Below are 19,853 nucleotides of genomic sequence, written 5' to 3'. Positions count from 1 at the left end.
GGTTGAGTGAGTGGGCAAATACATGGCAGATGCAGTATAATGTGGATAAATGTGAAGTTATCCACTTTGGAAGGAAAAGCAGAAAGGCAGAGTATTATTTAAATGGTGATAGATTGGGGAATGTTGATGTACAAAGGGACCTGGGTGTCCTTGTACACCAGTCACTGAAAGCAAACATGCAGGTGCAGCATGCAGTTAGGAAGGCAAATGGTATGTTGGCCTTCATTGCAAGAGGATTTGAGTATAGGAGCAGGGATGTCTTACTGCAGTTATACAGGGCCTTGGTGAGACCACACCTGGAGTATTGTGTACAATTTTGGTCTCCTTACCTAAGAAAGGGTATACTTGCCATAGAGGGAGTGCAGCGAAGCTTCACCAGACTGATTCCTGGGATGGCAGGGCTGTCGTATGAGGAGAGATTGGGTCGACTCGGCCTGTATTCACTAGAGTTTAGAAGAATGAGAGGGGATCTCATTGAAACATATAAAATTCTGACAGGGCTAGACAGACTGGATGCAGGGAGGATGTTTCCCCTGGCTGGGGGGTCCAGAACCAGGGGTCACAGTCTCAGGATACGTGGTAGGACGTTTAGGACTGAGATGAGGAGAAATTTCTTCACTCAGAAGGTGGTGAACCTGTGGAATTCTCTACCACAGAAGGCAGTGGAGGCCAAGTCACTGAATATATTTAAGAAGGAGCTAGATAGATTTCTGGACTCAAAAGGCATCAAGGGGCATGGGGAGAGAGCGGGAATATGGTATTGAGATAGAGGATCAGCCATGATCATATTGAATGGCGGAGCAGGCTCAAAGGGCCGAATGGCCTACTCCTGCTCCTATTTTCTATGTTTCTATGTTTCTCTCCTGAATGGCCAGGCTCTGATTTTAAGGTTATGTCTCCTTGTCCTAGATTCCCCCACCAGTGGAAAAAGTTTCTCTCTATCTACCCTATGAATTCCTTTCAAAATCCTAAAAACCTCAATCAAATCAACTCTTAACCTATATTCCAGGGAATACAAGCCTAGTTATTGTGATAATTGTAATTTTTGGTTAATGCAGAAATAGTGCTGCAGTTCTGAAAGTGAGAACAAATTTTGGTGAGAATTTTGTGACTAAATTGTTAAAGGACTCCTCCTGTTCATATATACTAACCGTATCCTCAAGATTTTGCATGTAAACTATACCCATAGGAACAGGAGTCGGCCATTTAACACCCTCGAGCCTGTTCTGCCATTCAGTAAGATCATGGCTGAACTATGCCCTAACTCCATATACCCGCCTCAGCTCCATATCCTTTAGTAACTTTGGTTAACAAAAATCTGTTAATCTCAGATTTAAAATTAACAATCGAGCTCGCATCAACTGCCGTTTGCGGAAGAGAGTTCCAAACTTGTACCACCCTTTGCGTGCAGATGTGTTTCCTAACTTCACTCCTGAAAGTTCTGGCTCTGATTTTAACGTTAAGCCCCCAAATCCTAGGCGCCCCAACTGGTGGAAATAGTTTCTCTCTATCTACCCTATCAGTTCCCTTTAGTATCTTGAAAACTTAAATCAAATCACCCCTTAATCTTCTAATTCCAGGGAATACAACCCTACTTTGTGTAATCTTGCCTCGATTTAATCCTTGGAGTCCAGATATCATTCTCGTAAATTCGACTGTTCAAATGGGGCTAAGGCGGGTGGATGGAGTGAGGATACAGATCAGCCGTGATTTCATTGAATGGCGGAACAGGCTCGAGGGGCTAAATGGCCTACTCCTGTTCCTATGTTCCTAAAAGGGTGCAAGAATAAACCCGGTAACTACAGGCCAGTCAGTTTAACCTCAGGAGCGGGGAAGCTTTTAGAAACAATAATCCGGGACAAAATTAATAGTCACTTAGACAAGTGTGGATTAATAAAGGAAAGCCAGCATGGATTTTTTGAAGGCAAATCGTGCTTAACTAACTTGATTGAGTTTTTTGATGAGGTAACAGAGGGTAGATGAAGGTTGATGTTGTGTATATGGACTTTCAAAAGGCGTTTGATGAAGTGCCACATAATAGGCTTGTCAGCAAAATTGAAGCCCATGGAATAAAAGGTGCAGTGGCAGCATGGATACAAAATTGGCTAAGTGACAGGAAATAGAGAGTAGTGGTGAACAGTTGTTTTTCAGACTGGAGCGAGGTGTACAGTGGTGTTCCCCAATGGCTGGTACTAGGACCACAGCTTTTCTTGATATATATTAATGACTTGGCCTTGAGGTACAGGGCACAATTTCAAAATTTGCAGATGACATAAAACTTGGAAGTGTAGTAAACAGTGAGGAGGATAGTGGTAGACTTCACAAGGATATGGACAGGCTGGTGGAATGGGCGGACATGTGGCAGATGAAATTTAACGCAGAAAAATGCAAAGTGATACATTTCGGCAGGAAGAACGAGGAGAGGCAATATAAACTAGAGGGCACAATTCTAAAAGGGGTACAGGAACAGAGAGATATGGGGGTATATGTGCACAAATCGCTAAAGATGGCAGGGCAGGTTGAGAAAGCGGTTAAAAAGCATATGGGATCCTGGGCTTTATAAATAGAGGCATGGAGTACAAAAGTATGGAAGTCATGATGAATCTTTATAAAACACTGGTTCAGCCACAACTGGAGTGTTGTGTCCAGTTCTGGACACTGCACTTTAGGAAAGTTATGAAGGCCTTAGAGAGGGTGCAGAAGAGATTTACTAGAATGATTCCAAGGATGAGGGACTTTAGTTACGTAGATAGACTGGAGAAGCTGGGGTTGTTCTCCTTGGAACAGAGACGGTTGCAAGGAGATTTGATAGAGATGTTCAAAATCATGAAGGGTCTAGACAGAGTAGATAGAGAGAAACTGTTCCCATTGGCGGAAGGGTCGAGAACCAGAGGACACAGATTTAAGGTGATTGGCAAAAGAACCAAAGGTGACATGAGGAAAAACATTTTTTTACGCAGCGAGTAGTTATGATCTGGAATGCCCTGCCTGAAAGGGTGGTGGAAGCAGATTCAATCGTGACTTTCAAAAAGGAATTGGATAAATACTTGAAGGGAAAAAATTTGCAGGGCTACCGGGAAAAGCGGGGGAATGGGACGAACTGGATTGTTCTTGCAAAGAGCCAGCACAGGCTTGATTGGCCGAATGTGCTGTAACCTTTCTATGATTCTGTGATAATTCTACGTTGCACTCCCTCCAAGGCCAATATTTTCTTCCGAAGGTGCGGTGCCCAGAACTGAACACAGTACTCCAGGTGTGGTCTAATCAGGGCTTTGTATAGCTGTAACATAACTTCTAGTCCTCTAGATATAAATGCCAGTATTCCATTAGCCTTTTTGATTATTTCTTGTACATGACATTTTAATGATCAATGTACATGGACCCCTAAGTCTCTTTGGACCGCCACTGTTTTGAGCTTTTCATCATTTAGAAAGTACTCTGATCTATCCTTTTTAGGTCCAAATGGGATGACTTCACACTTGCCTACATGGAAATCCATTTGCCACAGTTTTGCCCATTCACTTAATCCATTAATATCTCTCTGTAATTTTATGCTTCTATCTACACTGCTTACAGTGCTGCCTATCTTTGTGTCATCAGCAAACTTGGATATGTGGCTTTCTATCCCATCATCCAAGTCATTAATAAATACAGAGGCTCCAACACAGATCCCAGTAGGACACCACTAGTCACGTTGCCAATTTGAGGACCTGCCCATTATCCCTATTCTCTGTCTCCTGCCGTTCAGCTAATTTCCTAACCAGGTCAATAATTTGCCCTCAATTCCATGAGCTTCAATTTTAACTACCAGTCTCTTATGAGGGACTTTATCGAATGCCTTCTGGAGGTTCATGTAGACAACATCCGTAGACATTTCCCTGTTCACTACTTTAGTAACCTCTTCAAAAAATTCAATCAAGTTCATCAGGCATGACCTTACTTTTACAAATCCATGCTGGCTCTCTCTGATTTGCTGAAAATTTTCAAGGTGTTCATTCGCTCTATCCTTAATTATAGACACTAGTAATTTCCCGACAACAGATGTTAGGCTAACTGATCTATAATTCCCTGGTTTCCCTCTCTCACCTTTCTTAAATAGTGGAGTGACATGTGCAGTTTTCCAATCTAAAGAAACGGTTCCTGAATCAAGAGAACTTTAGAAGATTATAGTTAGGGCATCTACAATGTTCTCACCTACTTCCTTTAAAACCCTGGGATGGAAACCATCTGGTCCTGGGGATTTGTCACTCTTCAGTGCCATTATTTTCTTCATTACTGTTAATTTGCTTACGTTAATTATGTTGAGTCCCTGTCCCTGATTCAAAATTATTTTGCTTGGGGTGATGCTATCCTCTTCCTCTACTGTAAATACTGACGCAAAGTAATTATTTAACATGTCCGCCATTTCCTTATTTTCATTTACAGTATCACCATTATCAGTTTTTAAGGGGCCCACATTGCTCTTGACCACCCTCTTTTTCCTAATATAATTTTAAAAATTTTATGTGTTGATTTTGATATCCCTTGCAAGTTTCTTGTCATACTCCCTTTTTGTAGCTCTTACTACCTGTTTGTTCTTTGTGTCTCTCCCAGTCACCAGGATCTGTGCTATTTTTTGCATTTTTGTATTATGCTTTTTCTTTTAGTTTTATGTTGTCCCTTACCTCTTTTGTCATCTGTGGCTGATTTTGGCAAGTAGAGCTCTTGCCCCTTAGAGGTATAAACTTGTTCTACATGATATTAAATTCTTTTTTGAACACTTCCCACTGATCTTGTCGTTTTACCCATTAACAGATTTGCTCAGTTTACTGCGGACAGTCTCTGTCTCATCCCGTTGAAGTCGGCCTTACCTAAATTTAGAATCTTAGTAGCTGTTACGGTTTTTCCCTTTCAAACACAACGTTAAACTCGATTATATTATGATCGCTATTAGATAAATGTTCACGCACCGTTAGGCTGTTAACTAAATCGGGCTCATTACTCATTATTAAATCTAATATGGCCTGGCCCCCTTGTTGGTTCCAGGACATATTGTTGCAGAATATTGTTCTGAACGCACTCAAGAAATTCATTACCTTTCTGACATGAGCTCGTCTGCTTATCCCAATGTATATGAAAGTTAAAATCCCCCATTAAAACCACTCTGCCATTGTTTCATGCTTGTCTAAGCTCTGAATTTATACATTCTGCCACTTCACAGGTGCTACCTGGGGGCCTATTCATAACTCCCACTGCAGTCTTAAATCCCAGATTTACTTTAACATGCTCGGTTTAACCATAGAACCATAGAAAAGGTACAGCACAGAAGGGGGCCATCTGGCCCATCGTGTCTGCGCCAGCTCGAAGAACAACCAGGTGCCCGTTCTAATCCCACCTTCCAGCACCTGGTCCGTAGCCCTGCAGCTTACAGCACTTTAGGTGCAGGTCCAGGTACTTTTTAAAAGAGTTGAGGGTCCCTGCCTCTACCACCAATTCGGGCGGCGAATTCCATACACCCACCACCCTCTGGGTGAAAACGTTTTTCCTCATGTCCCCTCTCATCGTTCTGCCAATCAGCTTAAATCTATGTCCTCCAGTTCTTGAACTCTCTGCAAGGGGAAACATGTACTTCCTGTCTACTCTATCTGGGCCCCTCATAATTTTGTACACCTCAATCAAGTCACCCCCCAGCCTTCTCTGCTCCAAGGAAAACAACCCCAGCCTATCCAATCTCTCCTTGTAGCTGCAATTTTCAAGCTCTGGCAACATTCTTGTAAATCTTCTCTGCACTCTGTCCAGAGCAATTACGTCCTTCTTGTAATGTGGTGACCAGAACTGCGCACAATACTCCAGCTGTGGCCTCACCAGCGTTTTATACAGTTCCATCATTACATCCCTGCTTTTGTATTCTATACCTCGGCTAATAACGGAAAGCAATCCGTATGCCTTCTTCACAACCTTACCGACCTGTACTGCCACCTTCAGGGACCTGTGCACATGCACTCCAAGCTCTCTCACTTCCTCTACCCCTCTCAATATATTCCCGTTTACTGCATATTCCCTTTTACTGTTTGCCCTCCCTAAGTGCATTACCTCACACTTCTCTGGGTTGAACTCCATTTGCTACTTTTCCGCCCACTCCACCAACCCATTGATATCTTCTTGGAGTCAACAGTTATCCTCTTCACCATCAACTACACGGCCAATTTTTGTGTCGTCTGCAAATTTGCCAATCATGCCCTCTACATTCAAGTCCAAATCATTAATATATACCACAAACAGCAAGGGACCCAACATTGAGCCCTGTGGCACACCACTGGAAACGGATTTCCATTCACAAAGACATCCATTGACTTTTACCCTTTGTTTCCTGTTACTGAGCCAATTTTGGATCCAATTTGCCACATTTCCCTGTATCCCATGGGCTTTTACCTTTCTGACCAGTCTGCCATGTGGGACCTTGTCAAATGCCTTACTAAAATCCATGTAGACAACATCCACTGCACTACCCTCATCAATCGTCCTTGTCACTTCCTCAAAGAATTTAATCAGATTCGTAAGGCATGACCTTCCCTGAACAAATCCATGCTGACTATCCCTGATTAAACCATGCCTTTCCAAGTGACAGTTTATCCTATCTCTCAGTACTGATTCTAATAGTTTGCCCACCACCGAGGTAAGGCTGACCGGCCTATAATTGTTCGGCCTATAATTGTTCGGCCTTTCCCTCGTACCCTTTTTAAACAATGGTACTACGTTTGCAGTCTTCCAGTCCTCCGGTACCTCCCCTGTATCTGGTGAGGATTGGAAAATGATCCTCAGAGCATCCGCTATTTCCTCCCTGGCTTCCTTCAATAGCCTAGGAAACAATGCAACCAGCCCTGTTCACTTATCAACTTTCAAGGATTCCAGTCCCTCGAATACTTCCTCTCTCGTTATGTTTACCTTATCCAATATTTCACACCTCTCCTCTTTAACGGCTACGTCCGGATCATCCCTTTCCATAGTGAATACGGAGAAAAGATATTCATTTAAAACCCTACCCACATCCTCTGCTTCTACACACAAGTTACCCTTATCATCCCTGATAAGTCCCACCTTTTCCTTAGCTATCCTCTTGATCTTAATGTACTGATAAAACATCTTTGGGTTTTCTTTAATCTTACTAGCTAATATTTTTTCATGCCCTCTCTTTGCTTTCCTTATTTCCTTTTTTACGTCATCCCTGTACTTTCTATACTCCTCTAGGCTTTCTGCAGTATTTAGTTTTCTGTGACGGTCATAAGCTTTCTTTTTCTGCTTTATTTTACCCCATATACTTCTAGGCAACCAGGGGGCTCTAAATTTGGCAGTGCCACCCTTTTTCTTTGAGGGGACGTGTCTGCATTGTACCCGTAGAATTTCACTTTTTAGTGCCTCCCACTGGCTTGCCACTGATTTCTCCTCAAGTAGTTGTGTCCAGTCCACTTCTGCCAAATCACCTCTTAGTTCTGTAAAATTTGCCTTCCCCAATTTAAAACGTTTACTCCTGATTTAACTCTGTCCTTTTCCATAATAATGCTAAAACTAACTGAATTGTGGTCACTATCCCCAATATGGTCACCCACTGTCACTTCACCCACTTGCCCATCTTCATTTCACACGACTAAATCTAGAATTGCATCCCCTCTTGTTGGGCTTGTCACGTACTGGCTAAAAAAGGTTCTCCTGGACACCGATCAAGAATTTTGTGCCCTCTGTGCCCCTCACACTGTTTGAATCCCAGTTGATGTTAGGGTAGTTGAAGTTCCCGACTATTATTGCCCTCTTATTTTTGCACTCAGAAATTTGCCTACATATTTGTTCTTCTATCTCCCTTTCGCTATTCGGGGGTCTATAGTACACTCCTCGTAGTGTGACTGCCCCTTTTTTATTTCTTAGCTCAACCCATATGGCCTCGATTGATAATCCATTTAGCATATCATTCCTTCCCACAACTGTAATTGATTCTTTAACCAATACTGCTACCCCCCCTCCTTTTTTATCACCCACTCTATCCTGCCTGAAAACTCTATATCCAGTGATATTGAGCTGCCAATTATCCCCCTCTTTAAGTCAGGTTTCTGTTATACCAATGATATCATGCTGCCATGTGTCTATCTGTGCCCTTTGCTCATCTGCTTTGTTTGTGATACTCCTTGCATTGAAGTATATACCCTTCAACCCATCAAATTCCTGTGCTGAACACTATTTAACCTTTGCTTCTTTTGCCTTTCTGAGTCGCTAACTACGTCACTAACTGCTTTTCTACTTCCCGTTTCCTGGTCTGAATTTGTCCTATCTGTACCTGCCCTTTGGTTCCCATCCCCCTGCCATACTAGTTTAAACCCTCCCCAACAGAACAGATTTTAGATCTTGCCCACAGTGTCTAGCCATCCAACCTTGACTGCCACCTTTGCCACATTCCCGCAGCTCAGGCATGGAAGGACACTGTTCCGTCACCCAACCCAAACTCCCCGCGCTCTTCACTGCTTATTGTCTACGTTCAGCATTAAAGGGTTACATGAGCAGAGGTTAGTTTTACCATCATGTCTTTGAGCTTCAGAAATGCAATGAAAGGTGGAGATCTGACATGGAGGATAGGTCTCTTGTGGTAAGTTTGTTTTTTTAAAAAAAAGTGAATCTAGAAGATAAGCACTTAGGGAGAAAGGCATTGTTGGCCCGTATGCCGGAATGTTCCTTTAATGAATGGCTAATGGTCCAGACTGCACAGGATTAAAAGTGTACAAGGCATCGGGACGTACTGGAGCAGGGAGAGAGAAACCATAGTTTGTTTTTAAGAAAACAGTTCACATTTGACTATAGTTACCTATTAAAGACTAGTGGAGGCAATAGCGTTGGGACCTGTATAGACTTGGCCTTAAAGGAGGGGCTTAAGCCTATTTCGAAAGGATCTGAAATTACTCATACACTGTATTCCAAAATATTATTTTTTGAAGGAAATCCATCTAATTTGCATTTGAATGAATCAACACTAACTGCTCCCTCCGTCTCCCCAGGGAACCTGTTCCGTAGATCGACCACTCGCTCACTGAAATATTGTTTCTGCAGATTAGTTTTGAATTTACCCCCTTCGAGTATAGGCCGTGTCCTCTGGTTCTACTGTTCTGGACAAGGTGAAACAGCTTGTCATGGTCGACATTGTCTGGTCCCTTTTAGAATCCTAAAAACAGCAATCATATCACTTCTCATCCTTCTCTTTTACAGTGAGTGCATGCCCCAATTTATTTAATTGCTCCTCAATAATGCAATCCTCCCGTCCCCTCAATCATTCTGGTAGCTCTCTTCTGTATCCTTTCAATAACTGCAATATTGTTTTTGTATTGTGGCGACCAGAACTGTACACTGTATTCAAAGTGCAGTTGCACCAATGTTTTGTAAAGTGACTGGATTACCTCACTATTCTGGTTCAATATAACTATCAGGAAAGGCTGAACAGGCTGGGGCTCTTTTCTCTAGAAAAGAAAAGGCTGAGGGGTGACCTAATAGACTAGCATTAGCACAGATGCATTTAAGGGGAAGCTAGATAAGTACATGTGGGAGAAAGGAATGGAAGGATATGCTGATACAGTTGGATGAAGAAAGATGGGAGGAGGCTCGTGTGGAGCATAAACACCGGCATAGACCAGTTGGGCCGAATGGTCTGTTTCTGTGCTGTAAAATTCTGTGTAATTTTATATAATTTTAATAGATCCCAAGATCTGATTTGCTTTACTCACCTCCATTGAGCATTGTTGTGATAGTTTGATTGATTGTCAAATCAGGACCCGCCAGATCTCTTTCACTTTCCATGCACGTTATTTTCTTTCCATTTAAGTAATCATGGAATGGTTGTAATACGGAAGGAGGCCATTCGGCCCGTCGAGTCCACACCAGCTCTCTGCAAGAGCAATCCAGCTAGTCCCACTCCCCCGCTCTTTCCCTGTAGCCCTGCAAATTTTTTCCCTTCAAGTACTTATCCAATTCCCTTTTGAAAGCCATGATTGAATCTGCCTCCACCACCCCCTCGGGCAGCGCATTCCATTTCGTAACCACTCGCTGTGTAAAAAAGTTTTTCCTCATGTCCCTTCCTGGATTTTTTGGTCCCCATGTGAAGAAGCACCTTGCATTTCTCTACATTGAATTCCATCTGCCATCTGTCTGCCCAATTCCCAAGTATATTCAATTCCTCCTGTAGCTTATCCTGTTCAGCTTTGGAGTCTACCTCCTTCATTAGCTTTGTGTCCATCTGCAAATTTAGCCACTGTGCCTGTGACTCCCAGCTCCAGATCATTTATAAATATACTGAACAAAAGAGGCCCCAAAACAGACCAAACGTTGTAAACACACCATCACGGTGTATTCACGGTCCACAAGTTGTGCGTTGGAATCAAGTCAAAACGGCTTTGCTCCAAGCCTAAACGTGACATGCCAATCGGGTGTCAAGACCTTGGAGAGGGTGCAGAGGAGACTTACGAGAATGATACCAGGGATGAGGGTCTTCAGTTATGTGGAGAAGTTGGGAGTGTTCTCCTTGGAGCAGAGAAGGCTAAGGGGAGATTTAATTTAAGGCATTCAAAATTATGAAGGGTTTTGATGGAATAAATAGGGAGAAACTGTTCCTACCGGCAGAAGGGTCGGTAACCAGAGGACACAGATTTAAGGTAATTGGCAAAAGAACCAGAGTGGGAGATGAGGACTTTTTGTTTACGCAGCGAGTTGTTATGATCTGGAATGCACTGCCTGAAAGGGTGGTGGAAGCAGATTCAATAGTAACTTTGAAGAGGGAACATAGGAACAGGAGTAGGCCATTCAGCCCCTCGTGCCTGCTCCGCCATTTGATAAGATCATGGCTGATCTGTGATCTAGCTCCATATACCTGCCTTTGGCCCATATCCCTTAATACCTTTGATTGCCAAAAAGCTATCTCTCTCACATTTAAATTTAGCAATTGAGCTAGTATCAATTGCCGGCAATTGGATATATACTTGAAAAGGAAAAATATGAAGGGCTATGGGGAAAGCGAGGGGGCAGTCCGACTAATTGGATAGCTCTTACAAAAAGCTGGCACAGGCACGATGGGCTGAATGGCCTCCTTCACCGCTGTAAGATTCTATGAACTGACTCCGAAGGGAAGTGGAGTGAGACTCCCATGAGCAGAGAGTCTCACTCTGCGCTCTCCTGTGTCAGTTCAGGCCCTGACACTGGATACGGACTGCATTTGCACTATAACAGCAGCATCAGTGAAAGCGCTGCGGGTACAGCATGAAATCAGTCTTTGATTCTTTGGGCCCCCCACCCTGGTCCTCGTGCATTTGAAATTTGTCCCTTGTGCATCAAACGTTTACATTTTCCCTCGCCTTTCTAGAGCATGTATTGACACCAGCGAATGTGGAGACCTGAGTACCTGCAGAGTGCTGAGAAGCTACAGAGAAGCTCATGAATATGCACAGCTGGGCAAGTCTGAAATGCTGAATTACTCCATCAACGTGTATGATGATGGGAACACTCTTTGCATCGTCACCAATGCAGGCAAGTTTGCGACTTGGAAGGAATACTCTCATCAGCTATTTGTTTTTTTTTTAAAAAAGCCCAAAAATAAACTAAAGCTGTGTTTCCACCCAGAAAAAAAAACCCGCAAACATCCTGAATAAAGTTTAAGAAGAACTGGGGGGGAGATGAGGAGAATTTTTTTTTACGCAGCGAGTTGTTATGATCTGGAATGCGCTGCCTGAAAGGGCGGTGGAAGCAGATTCAGTAGTAACTTCCAAAAGGGAATTGGATAAATACTTGAAAAGGACAACATTTGCATAGCTAAGGGGAATGAGCCGGGGGGCAGAGTGGAGGGGAATAGGACTAATTGCATAGCTCATTCAAAAAGCCGGCACAGGCACGATGGGCTGAGCGGCCTCTTTCTGTGCTTAATGATTCTATGAAAACCGTGTACACTTTATGTACACAGGGTCCCACGGAACGCACGTAGCAGCAATAGCTGCCGGACACTTCCCAGATGACCCCGAAAGGAACGGTGTAGCTCCTGGGGCCCAGATATTGGCCATCAAGGTCGCCGACTCCAGATTAAACACCATGGAAACCGGGACGAGCTTAATCCGCGCGGTAAGTGGCGTTCTGTTAATAGGTTTCTGGTACGCTGTCATGATGAAGAATCGCTTCTGATTACACACTAGTATATCCTGATCTATGATTCTATATCCAGATCTGCCCTGTAGAATGTACAGTTTTGTAAGTGGGTTGAGTGGATGCATCATCCATCGTGTGTGAAGTGTTTGTCTCTCCTTTTGGCGGTTTGGAGATTTCCAGTGTCTCTGTTGAAGTGGAATAAATCACTTTCCAGCATCGTTCTGCTTTTGGGCCACTTCATGGTTTCTGATTTCCTGGCTGCACTACATGAATAAAGTCCCTGCTTTAACTCTTTTTTTCCTCCAGTGCTCTCCTGGCCGGCCTCCCATCTTACAACCTCCATAATCTTGAGCTCATCCAAAACTCTGCTGCCTGCATCCTACCCCACACCATGTCCCGTTCATCCATGACCCCTGTGCTCGCTGACTTACAATGGCTCCCAGTTCACCAACGCCTCGATTTTAATATTCTCGTCCTCTTGTTCAAATCCCTCCTTGGCCTCGCCCCCTCCCTATCTCTGTAACTTCCCCCAGCCCTACAACCTTCCGAGATTGCTGCGTTCCTCCAACAATGGCCCCTTGTGCATCCCCCACTTCCTTTGCCCCACCACTGGTGGCCAAGCCTTCAGCCGTCTAAGCCGTAGGCTCTGGAATTCCCTCCCCACACCTCCCTGACTCTCCACCTCTCTCTCCTCCTTTAAGATGCTGCTTAAAATCTACCGCTTTGACCAAGCTTTTCGTCACCTGTCCTAATATCTCCTTATGTGGCTCAGGTGTCAAATTTTTGTCTGATTACGCTCCTGTGAAGCGCCTTGGGATGCTTTACAACATTAAAGGTGCTATATAAATGCAAGTTGTTGTTGTTGTTCAAATGCAGCACAAAAACAAAAGATTTGAGCATAGAAACTACTGACAGGGTTATTAGCCATCAAAACACTGAACTAGTTTGTGCATGTGAGACAGGACATGTGGTAGGTGTAGGAGGCTTGGGAGGAACATGTGACTTTGGACCTATGGTTCCCAAAGCTCTCCACCACTGGGGGTTTTCCTCACCTCCTGCCTGGTTCTGTTGTAGACTAATTGATAGAGATTGATTGCTTTGATCAGTCAACAATTCCATTATCGTTGTATCATGTGACTACCAGGATGGTAGAAGGTGAACTAGATGGACCTTGGTCTTTATTCATCCAGCAATTCCTATATTCCTAATCTCCTCTGTCCACTATTTTTTTTTATTCGTTCACGGGACGTGGGTGTCGCTGGCGAGGCTGGCATTTATTGCCCATCCCTAATTGCCCTTGAGAAGGTGGTGGTGAGCCGCCTTCTAGAACCGCTGCAGTCCACGTGGTGAAGGTTCTCCCACAGTGCTGTTAGGAAGAGAGTTCCAGGATTTTGACCCAGCGACGATGAAGGAACGGCGGTATATTTCCAAGTCGGGATGGTGTGTGACTTGGAGGGGAACGTGCAGGTGGTGTTGTTCCCATGTACCTGCTGTCCTTGTCCTTCTAGGTGGTAGAGGTCGCGGGTTTGGGAGGTGCTGTCGAAGAAGCCTTGGCGAGTTGCTGCAGTGCATCCTGTGGATGGTACACTCTGCAGCCACAGTGCGCCGGTGGTGAAGGGAGTGAATGTTTAGGGCGGTGGATGGGGTGCCAATCAAGCGGGCTGCTTTGTCCTGGATGGTGTCGAGCTCCTTGAGTGTTGTTGGAGCTGCACTCATCCAGGCAAATGGAGAGTATTCCATCACACTCCTGACTTGTGCCCTGTAGATGGTGGAAAGGCTTTGGGGAGTCAGGAGGTGAGTCACTCGCTGCAGAATACCCAGCCTCTGACCTGCTCTTGTAGCCACAGTATTTATGTGGCTGGTCCAATTAAGTTTCTGATCAACGGTGACCCCCAGGATGTTGATGGTGGGGGATTCGGCGATGGTAATGCCGAATGGTTAACCAGTTTATTTTAAACAGGTTAATGCTTGCGATAAAATAGAGGATAGATGAATGTTGTAAGAGAGTGTTAAATGTTCATCTGCTAATGTCACCAACAGTAATTTCTAGGCTATAATGTAACCTGGGATAGTTAAGAATAGTTTAATGTATGAAGGCATTTCAAAAGAAATAAAGTCTCACCTTTGTGTCAGTTGCAAATAATCACAGATATTTTACCTTCAACTTTCCAGATGATCGAGGTGATCAATTACAAGTGTGACCTTGTAAATTACAGCTATGGTGAAGCAGCTCACTGGGCTAATTCAGGGTAGGTGGAAATCCATCATATGTTAGGATGGTGTAACCTGAATGAATGCTGAGCTCATTTTATGAACTACCCGAAAGTTGTGCTTTGGCACAGCTACAGAAAGCTTGTTCACCTGTAAATTATACTGTAATCTATACAGAACAAAGTAGTGATGGCACCAAAAATGGATATGAGCTACCTTTTCAGTCTCCCATATGTGTGTAATTGTTGTTCCCAGTTTAGCTGTGTGTGTGTGTGTGTGTGTGTGTGTGTGTGTTTGTACATGAGTGTGTATATGAGAGTCTGTCTGTGTGAGAGAGTGTGAGTGTGTGTGTGTGTGTATATACTCGTAGTTTCCAAAGTACATGTACAGTTGAAGTGTGTCAGCACACTGTACAGACGTGCACGGTGTGGTCGCACATACGCGGAGTTCTGTTTTTCACTGTCCTTTTATATTAAACTTAGCACAAGTGGAGTAGAAATGGAATCCAGGGCAGTGCTGCAAGAATAGAAAGGAACAAAGAGGTTGTTTCTACTCACATTGTTTGTTAAAGCTTACTAAATCCACTAAAATTTTAATTGCAAGCAGGGAGCTGAATCTCCCAGTTTATTGATACCAGCCTTTCAGCAGATTGACAAGTTAATGAATGTGGGGAAAAAACAAACCCTGATCTCCTATCTCCCAACTCCAACAAAGCTCTACGCAAAAAGGGCAGACTAAAAAGAAATTTGAATTGAATTAACTTTTTGATGAAGTTTTTGGAAAGAAGCCAGACCTGTCGAGTCTTACTTATTTCCTCTGAGATTTGCTCTTTACTGTCAGAGTCTCTGTCTAGCCCTATTCATTTCACCAGACTTGCAATCTGATTTACTATTAATTTCAACAGGCGTGCAATCTGTCTGACTGTCAGAATTAAAACAAGCTCTAGCTATTTCAATGATTTAGAATCATAGAAATGACAGCTCAAAAAGAGGCCATTCATCCCAATGAGCCTGCACTTGAAGCTAGCTCTTCAGTTGGACCCATCTACTCTAACCCCCTTTGCCAGTATCCTTTTACATTCTTCCTTTTTAAGAACTTATCCAATTCTCTTTTATCCAATGTAATAGTCTCTGCTTCGCTAGCCCCTTGTGGTAAACAACAACAACTTGCATTTATTTAGCGCCTTTCACCTGGTAAAACGTCCCAAGGCGCTTCACAGGAGCGTTATCAGACAAAATATGATACCGAGCCACATAGGAGATATTGGGACAAGTGACCAAAAGCTTGGTCAAAGAGGTAGGTTTTAAGGAGCGTCTTAAAGGAGGAGAGAGAGGTGGAGTGGTTTAGGGAGGGAATTCCAGAGCTTTAGGGCCTAGACAGCTGAAGGCATGGCCGCCAATGGTGGAGCGATGAAAATCGGAGAGGCGCAAGAGGCCAGAATTAGAGAAGAGCAGAGATCTCAGGGGGGTGTAGGGCTGGAGGAGGTTACAGAGATAGGGAGGGGCGATCCGATAGAAGGTTCACTCGGTTAATCCCGGGGATGAGGGGGCGGACATATGAGGAGAGGTTGAGTAGATTGGGACTCTACTCATTGGAGTTCAGAAGAATGAGAGGCGATCTTATTGAAACATATAAGATTGTGAAGGGGCTTGATCGGGTGGATGCGGTAAGGATGTTTCCAAGGATGGGTGAAACTAGAACGAGGGGGCATAATCTTAGAATAAGGGGCTGCTCTTTCAAAACTGAGATGAGGAGAAACTTCTTCACTCAGAGGGTGGTAGGTCTGTGGAATTTGCTGCCCCAGGAAGCTTTGGAAGCTACATCATTAAATAAATTTAAAACAGAAATAGACAGTTTCCTAGAAGTAAAGGGAATTAGGGGTTACGGGGAGCGGGCAGGAAATTGGACATGATTTTAGATTTGAGGTTAGGACCAGATCAGCCATGATCTTATTGAATGGCGGAGCAGGCTCGAGGGGCCGATTGGCCTACTCCTGCTCCTATTTCTTATGTTCTTATGATAGCATTCTAATAACCCTCTGAGTGGAAAAAACACATTCTTGTAACTTCCCCCTTCATTCTGCTGATGAGATTGTTGAGTTCATGCCCTGTATTGCCAATTCGACAAGCAATTCTCAATTTCCCTCTCAAAAGTTTTCGTAATTTTGAAAACCGCAGTTAGAACGCTCTTTAACCGTCGCTGTTCCAGTGAAAAAGCCCCATTTTTCATGCCTTTATGTAACTGTGATCTCTCGTTATTATTGTAGCAAATCTTCACTTTACCTGCTCCATGGCCCTAATTTTGGGATGAGACATTAAATCGATGCTTCGTCTCGAGTGGACATAAAAAAAATCCCATGGCACTATTTTGCAGAAGAGCAAGGGAGTTCTCCCCACTGCCCTGACGAATATTTATCCCTCGACCATTACCTAAAAATACAGATTACTGTTCATTATCACATTGCTGTTTGTGGGATCTTGCTGTGCGCAACTTGGCTGCCGCGTTTCCTGCATTACAACAGTGACTACACTTCAAAATGTATTTAATTGGTTGTAAAGCGCTTTGGAATGTCCTGAAGTCGTGAAAGGTGCTATATAAATGCAAGTTCTTCCGTTCTAATTTCCTCCCTATCACGGGATGCAAGAATTGGCTATGATGCTGCAACTTAATCTAACCTGTGTCTTGTAGAATTTCAGCATCACTTCCTTCCTTGCTTAAGGCCCGTTTATAAAGCCCCGACTCCTATTTGCCTTTTGCTGCACTTTGGGACGTCCGGAGGACGTGGAAGGCGCTATATCAATGCAAGTTCTTTCTTAATACCTGGGATGGCCTTGTGGGTAGGCTAGTAGAAGAAAATAACTTTGGAACTAGATGGTGAAATGAGGGAGAGGAGAAACCATTGGTCTCTGTGGAAGGGTGAGCTAGATTGTCAACTGGCCTCCCACATCTAGACGTACCCTGACGATGCAGGTTAACTCACCATATGAAATGACTCTGGGCAGTCTCAAGCTGTCCTAGCAAATGCACAGCATAAAACGAGACGAAATTCAGCACAAGTTGTCAGTCTGATATCAAAGTAGGTACAGCACTGGGGGAGGCCATTCGGCCCATCTTGCCTGTGCTGGCTTTTCGAAAGAGCTGTCCGATTAGTCCCATTCCCCAGCTCTTTCCCCATAGCCCTGTAAATTTTTTCCCTTCAAGTATTTATCCAATTCCCTTTTGAAAGTTACTATTGAATCTGCTTCCACCGCCCTTTTAGGTAGTGAATTCTAGATCATAATAACTCACTGCACAAAATGTTTCCTCATGTCGCCCCTTGCTCTTTTGCCAATTACCTGAAATCTGTGTCCACAGGTTACTGACCCTTCTGCCACTGGAAACAGTTTCTCCTCATTTACTCTTATCAAAACTGTTCATGATTTTGAACACCTCTATCAAATCTCCTCTTAACCATCTCTGTTCTAAGGAGAACAACCCCAGCTTCTCCAATCTCTCCACGTAACTGACGTCCCTCATCCCTGATACCATGCTAGTAAATCTCTTCAGCACCCTATCAAAGGCCTTGACATCCTTCCTAAAATGTGGTGTCCAGAATTAAACACAATACTCCAGCTGAGGCCTAATCAGTGTTTTATAAAGATTTCGCATAACTTTCTTGCGTTTGTACCCTGTGCCTCTATTAATAAAGCCAAGGATCCCATATGCTTTTCTAACAGTCTTCTCAACTTGTCCTGCCACCTTCAAAGATTTGTGCATGTGCACCCCCAGGTCTCTCTGTTCCTGCACCCCCTTTAAAACTCTACCATTTAGTTTATTTTGTCTCCCATTCTTCCAACCAAAATGTATCACTTCACACTTCTCTGCGTTACATTTCATCTGCCATGTGTCTGCCCATTTCACCAGTCTGGCTGTGTCCTCCTGAAGTCTATTACTATTCTCCACATGTTTACTACGTTTCCAAGTTTTGTGTCATCTACAAACTTTGAAATTATACTCTCTATACTCAAGTCCAGGTCACTAATATATATCAAAAAGAGCAGTGGACCTAATACCGAACCCTGGGGGACACCACTGTATACTTTCCTCCAATCTGAAAAACAACCGTTCACCACTACTCTCTGCTTTCTGTCCCTTAGCCAACTTTGTATCCATGCTGCCACTGTCCCTTTAATCCAATGGGCTTTAATTTTGCTAACAAGTCTATTATGTGGTACTTTATCAAATGTCTTTTGAAAGTCCATATACACAACATCAACCGCACTACCCTCATCAGCCCTCTCCGTTACTTCATCAAAGAACTCAATCAAGCCAGTCAAATATGATTTTCCTTTAACAAATCCGTGCTGACTTTCATTTATTAGCCCAGACTTTTCTAAGTGCCAATTAATTTTGTCCCCGATTATTGTCTCTAAAAATTTCCTCACTACCGACATTAGGCTGACTGGCCTGTAATTACCGGGTTTATCCCTCTCCCCTTTTTTGAACAGGGGTGTAACATTTGCAATCTTCATTTGACGAGAATATCCGGAATGAGAAATGGTAGCACCACCAGAAGGAGACTGGGGCTAAAAGAGTTAAATTACGAGGACAGGTTGCATAGACTAGGCTTGTGCTCCCGTTAATCTTCTATACTTAAGGTGATCTAATCGAAGTGCTTACGATGATTAAAGGAGTGGGTGGAGTAGATAGAGAGAAACTATTTCCTCTGGTGGGGGGAGAGTCCAGAACAAGGGGACATAACCTTAAAATTAGAGCCAGGCCTTTCAGGGGTGATGTCAGGAAACACTTCTTCACACAAAGGGGAGTGGAAATCTGGAACTGTCTTCCCCCAAATAACTGTTGAGGCTGGGGGTCAATTGAAAATGTCAAAACTGAGATTGATAGATTTTTGTTAGGCCAAGGTTATTAAGGGTTACGGAACCAAGGCAGGTAGATGGAGTTAAGATTCAGATCAGCTGTGAATGGCGGAATAGGCTCGAGGAGGATGAATAGGAACATAGAAACAGGAGGAGGCCATTCAACCCCTTGAGCCTGTTCTGCCATTCAGTGTGAGCGTGGCTGATCTGTATCCTAACTCCATCCACCCGCCTTGGCTCCACGTCCCTTAATACCCATGGCTGGCAAAAATCTACCGATCTCCGATTTAAAATTATTAATTGAGCTAGCATCAATTGCTTTTAGTGGGAGAGAGTTCTACACTTCTACCACCCTTTGCGTGAAGAAATGTTTCCAAACTTCTCTCCTGAATGGCCTGGCTCTGATTTTAAGGTTATGTCCCCTTGTCCTAGACTCCCCCACCAGCGGAAAAGATTCTTTCTATCTATCCTATCAATCAATTCCTTTCAAAATCCTAAAAACCTCAATCAAATCACCTCTTAACCTTCTATATTCCAGGGAATACAAGCCTAGTTTATGTGACAGTATTCCAGATGTGGTCTAATCAGGGCTTTGTATAGCTGTAGCAAAACTTCCTCCCCTTTATATTCTTGCCCTTTAGTTCTAAA

At 43.6% G+C, this 19,853-nt stretch overlaps 1 protein-coding gene across 1 annotated transcript in view; it reads left to right on the top strand.

Annotated features, from left to right (window-relative positions):
• LOC137333147 (tripeptidyl-peptidase 2-like) overlaps positions 1-19,853 on the top strand; it is a 113,837-nt gene that overhangs the window by 19,144 nt on the left and 74,840 nt on the right. Inside the window, exons 6-8 of the mRNA XM_067997323.1 lie at positions 11,366-11,529; positions 11,960-12,114; positions 14,311-14,387. Of these exons, the coding sequence (XP_067853424.1) occupies positions 11,366-11,529; positions 11,960-12,114; positions 14,311-14,387 (396 nt within the window). The remainder of the gene's footprint in view (positions 1-11,365; positions 11,530-11,959; positions 12,115-14,310; positions 14,388-19,853) is intronic.

Source organism: Heptranchias perlo, chromosome 15 (assembly GCF_035084215.1).
Source record: "Heptranchias perlo isolate sHepPer1 chromosome 15, sHepPer1.hap1, whole genome shotgun sequence".
Taxonomy (NCBI): Eukaryota; Metazoa; Chordata; class Chondrichthyes; order Hexanchiformes; family Hexanchidae; genus Heptranchias; species Heptranchias perlo.
The sequence above is the reverse complement of the archived record's forward strand: the minus strand, read 5'-3'. Positions and strand labels throughout refer to the sequence as shown.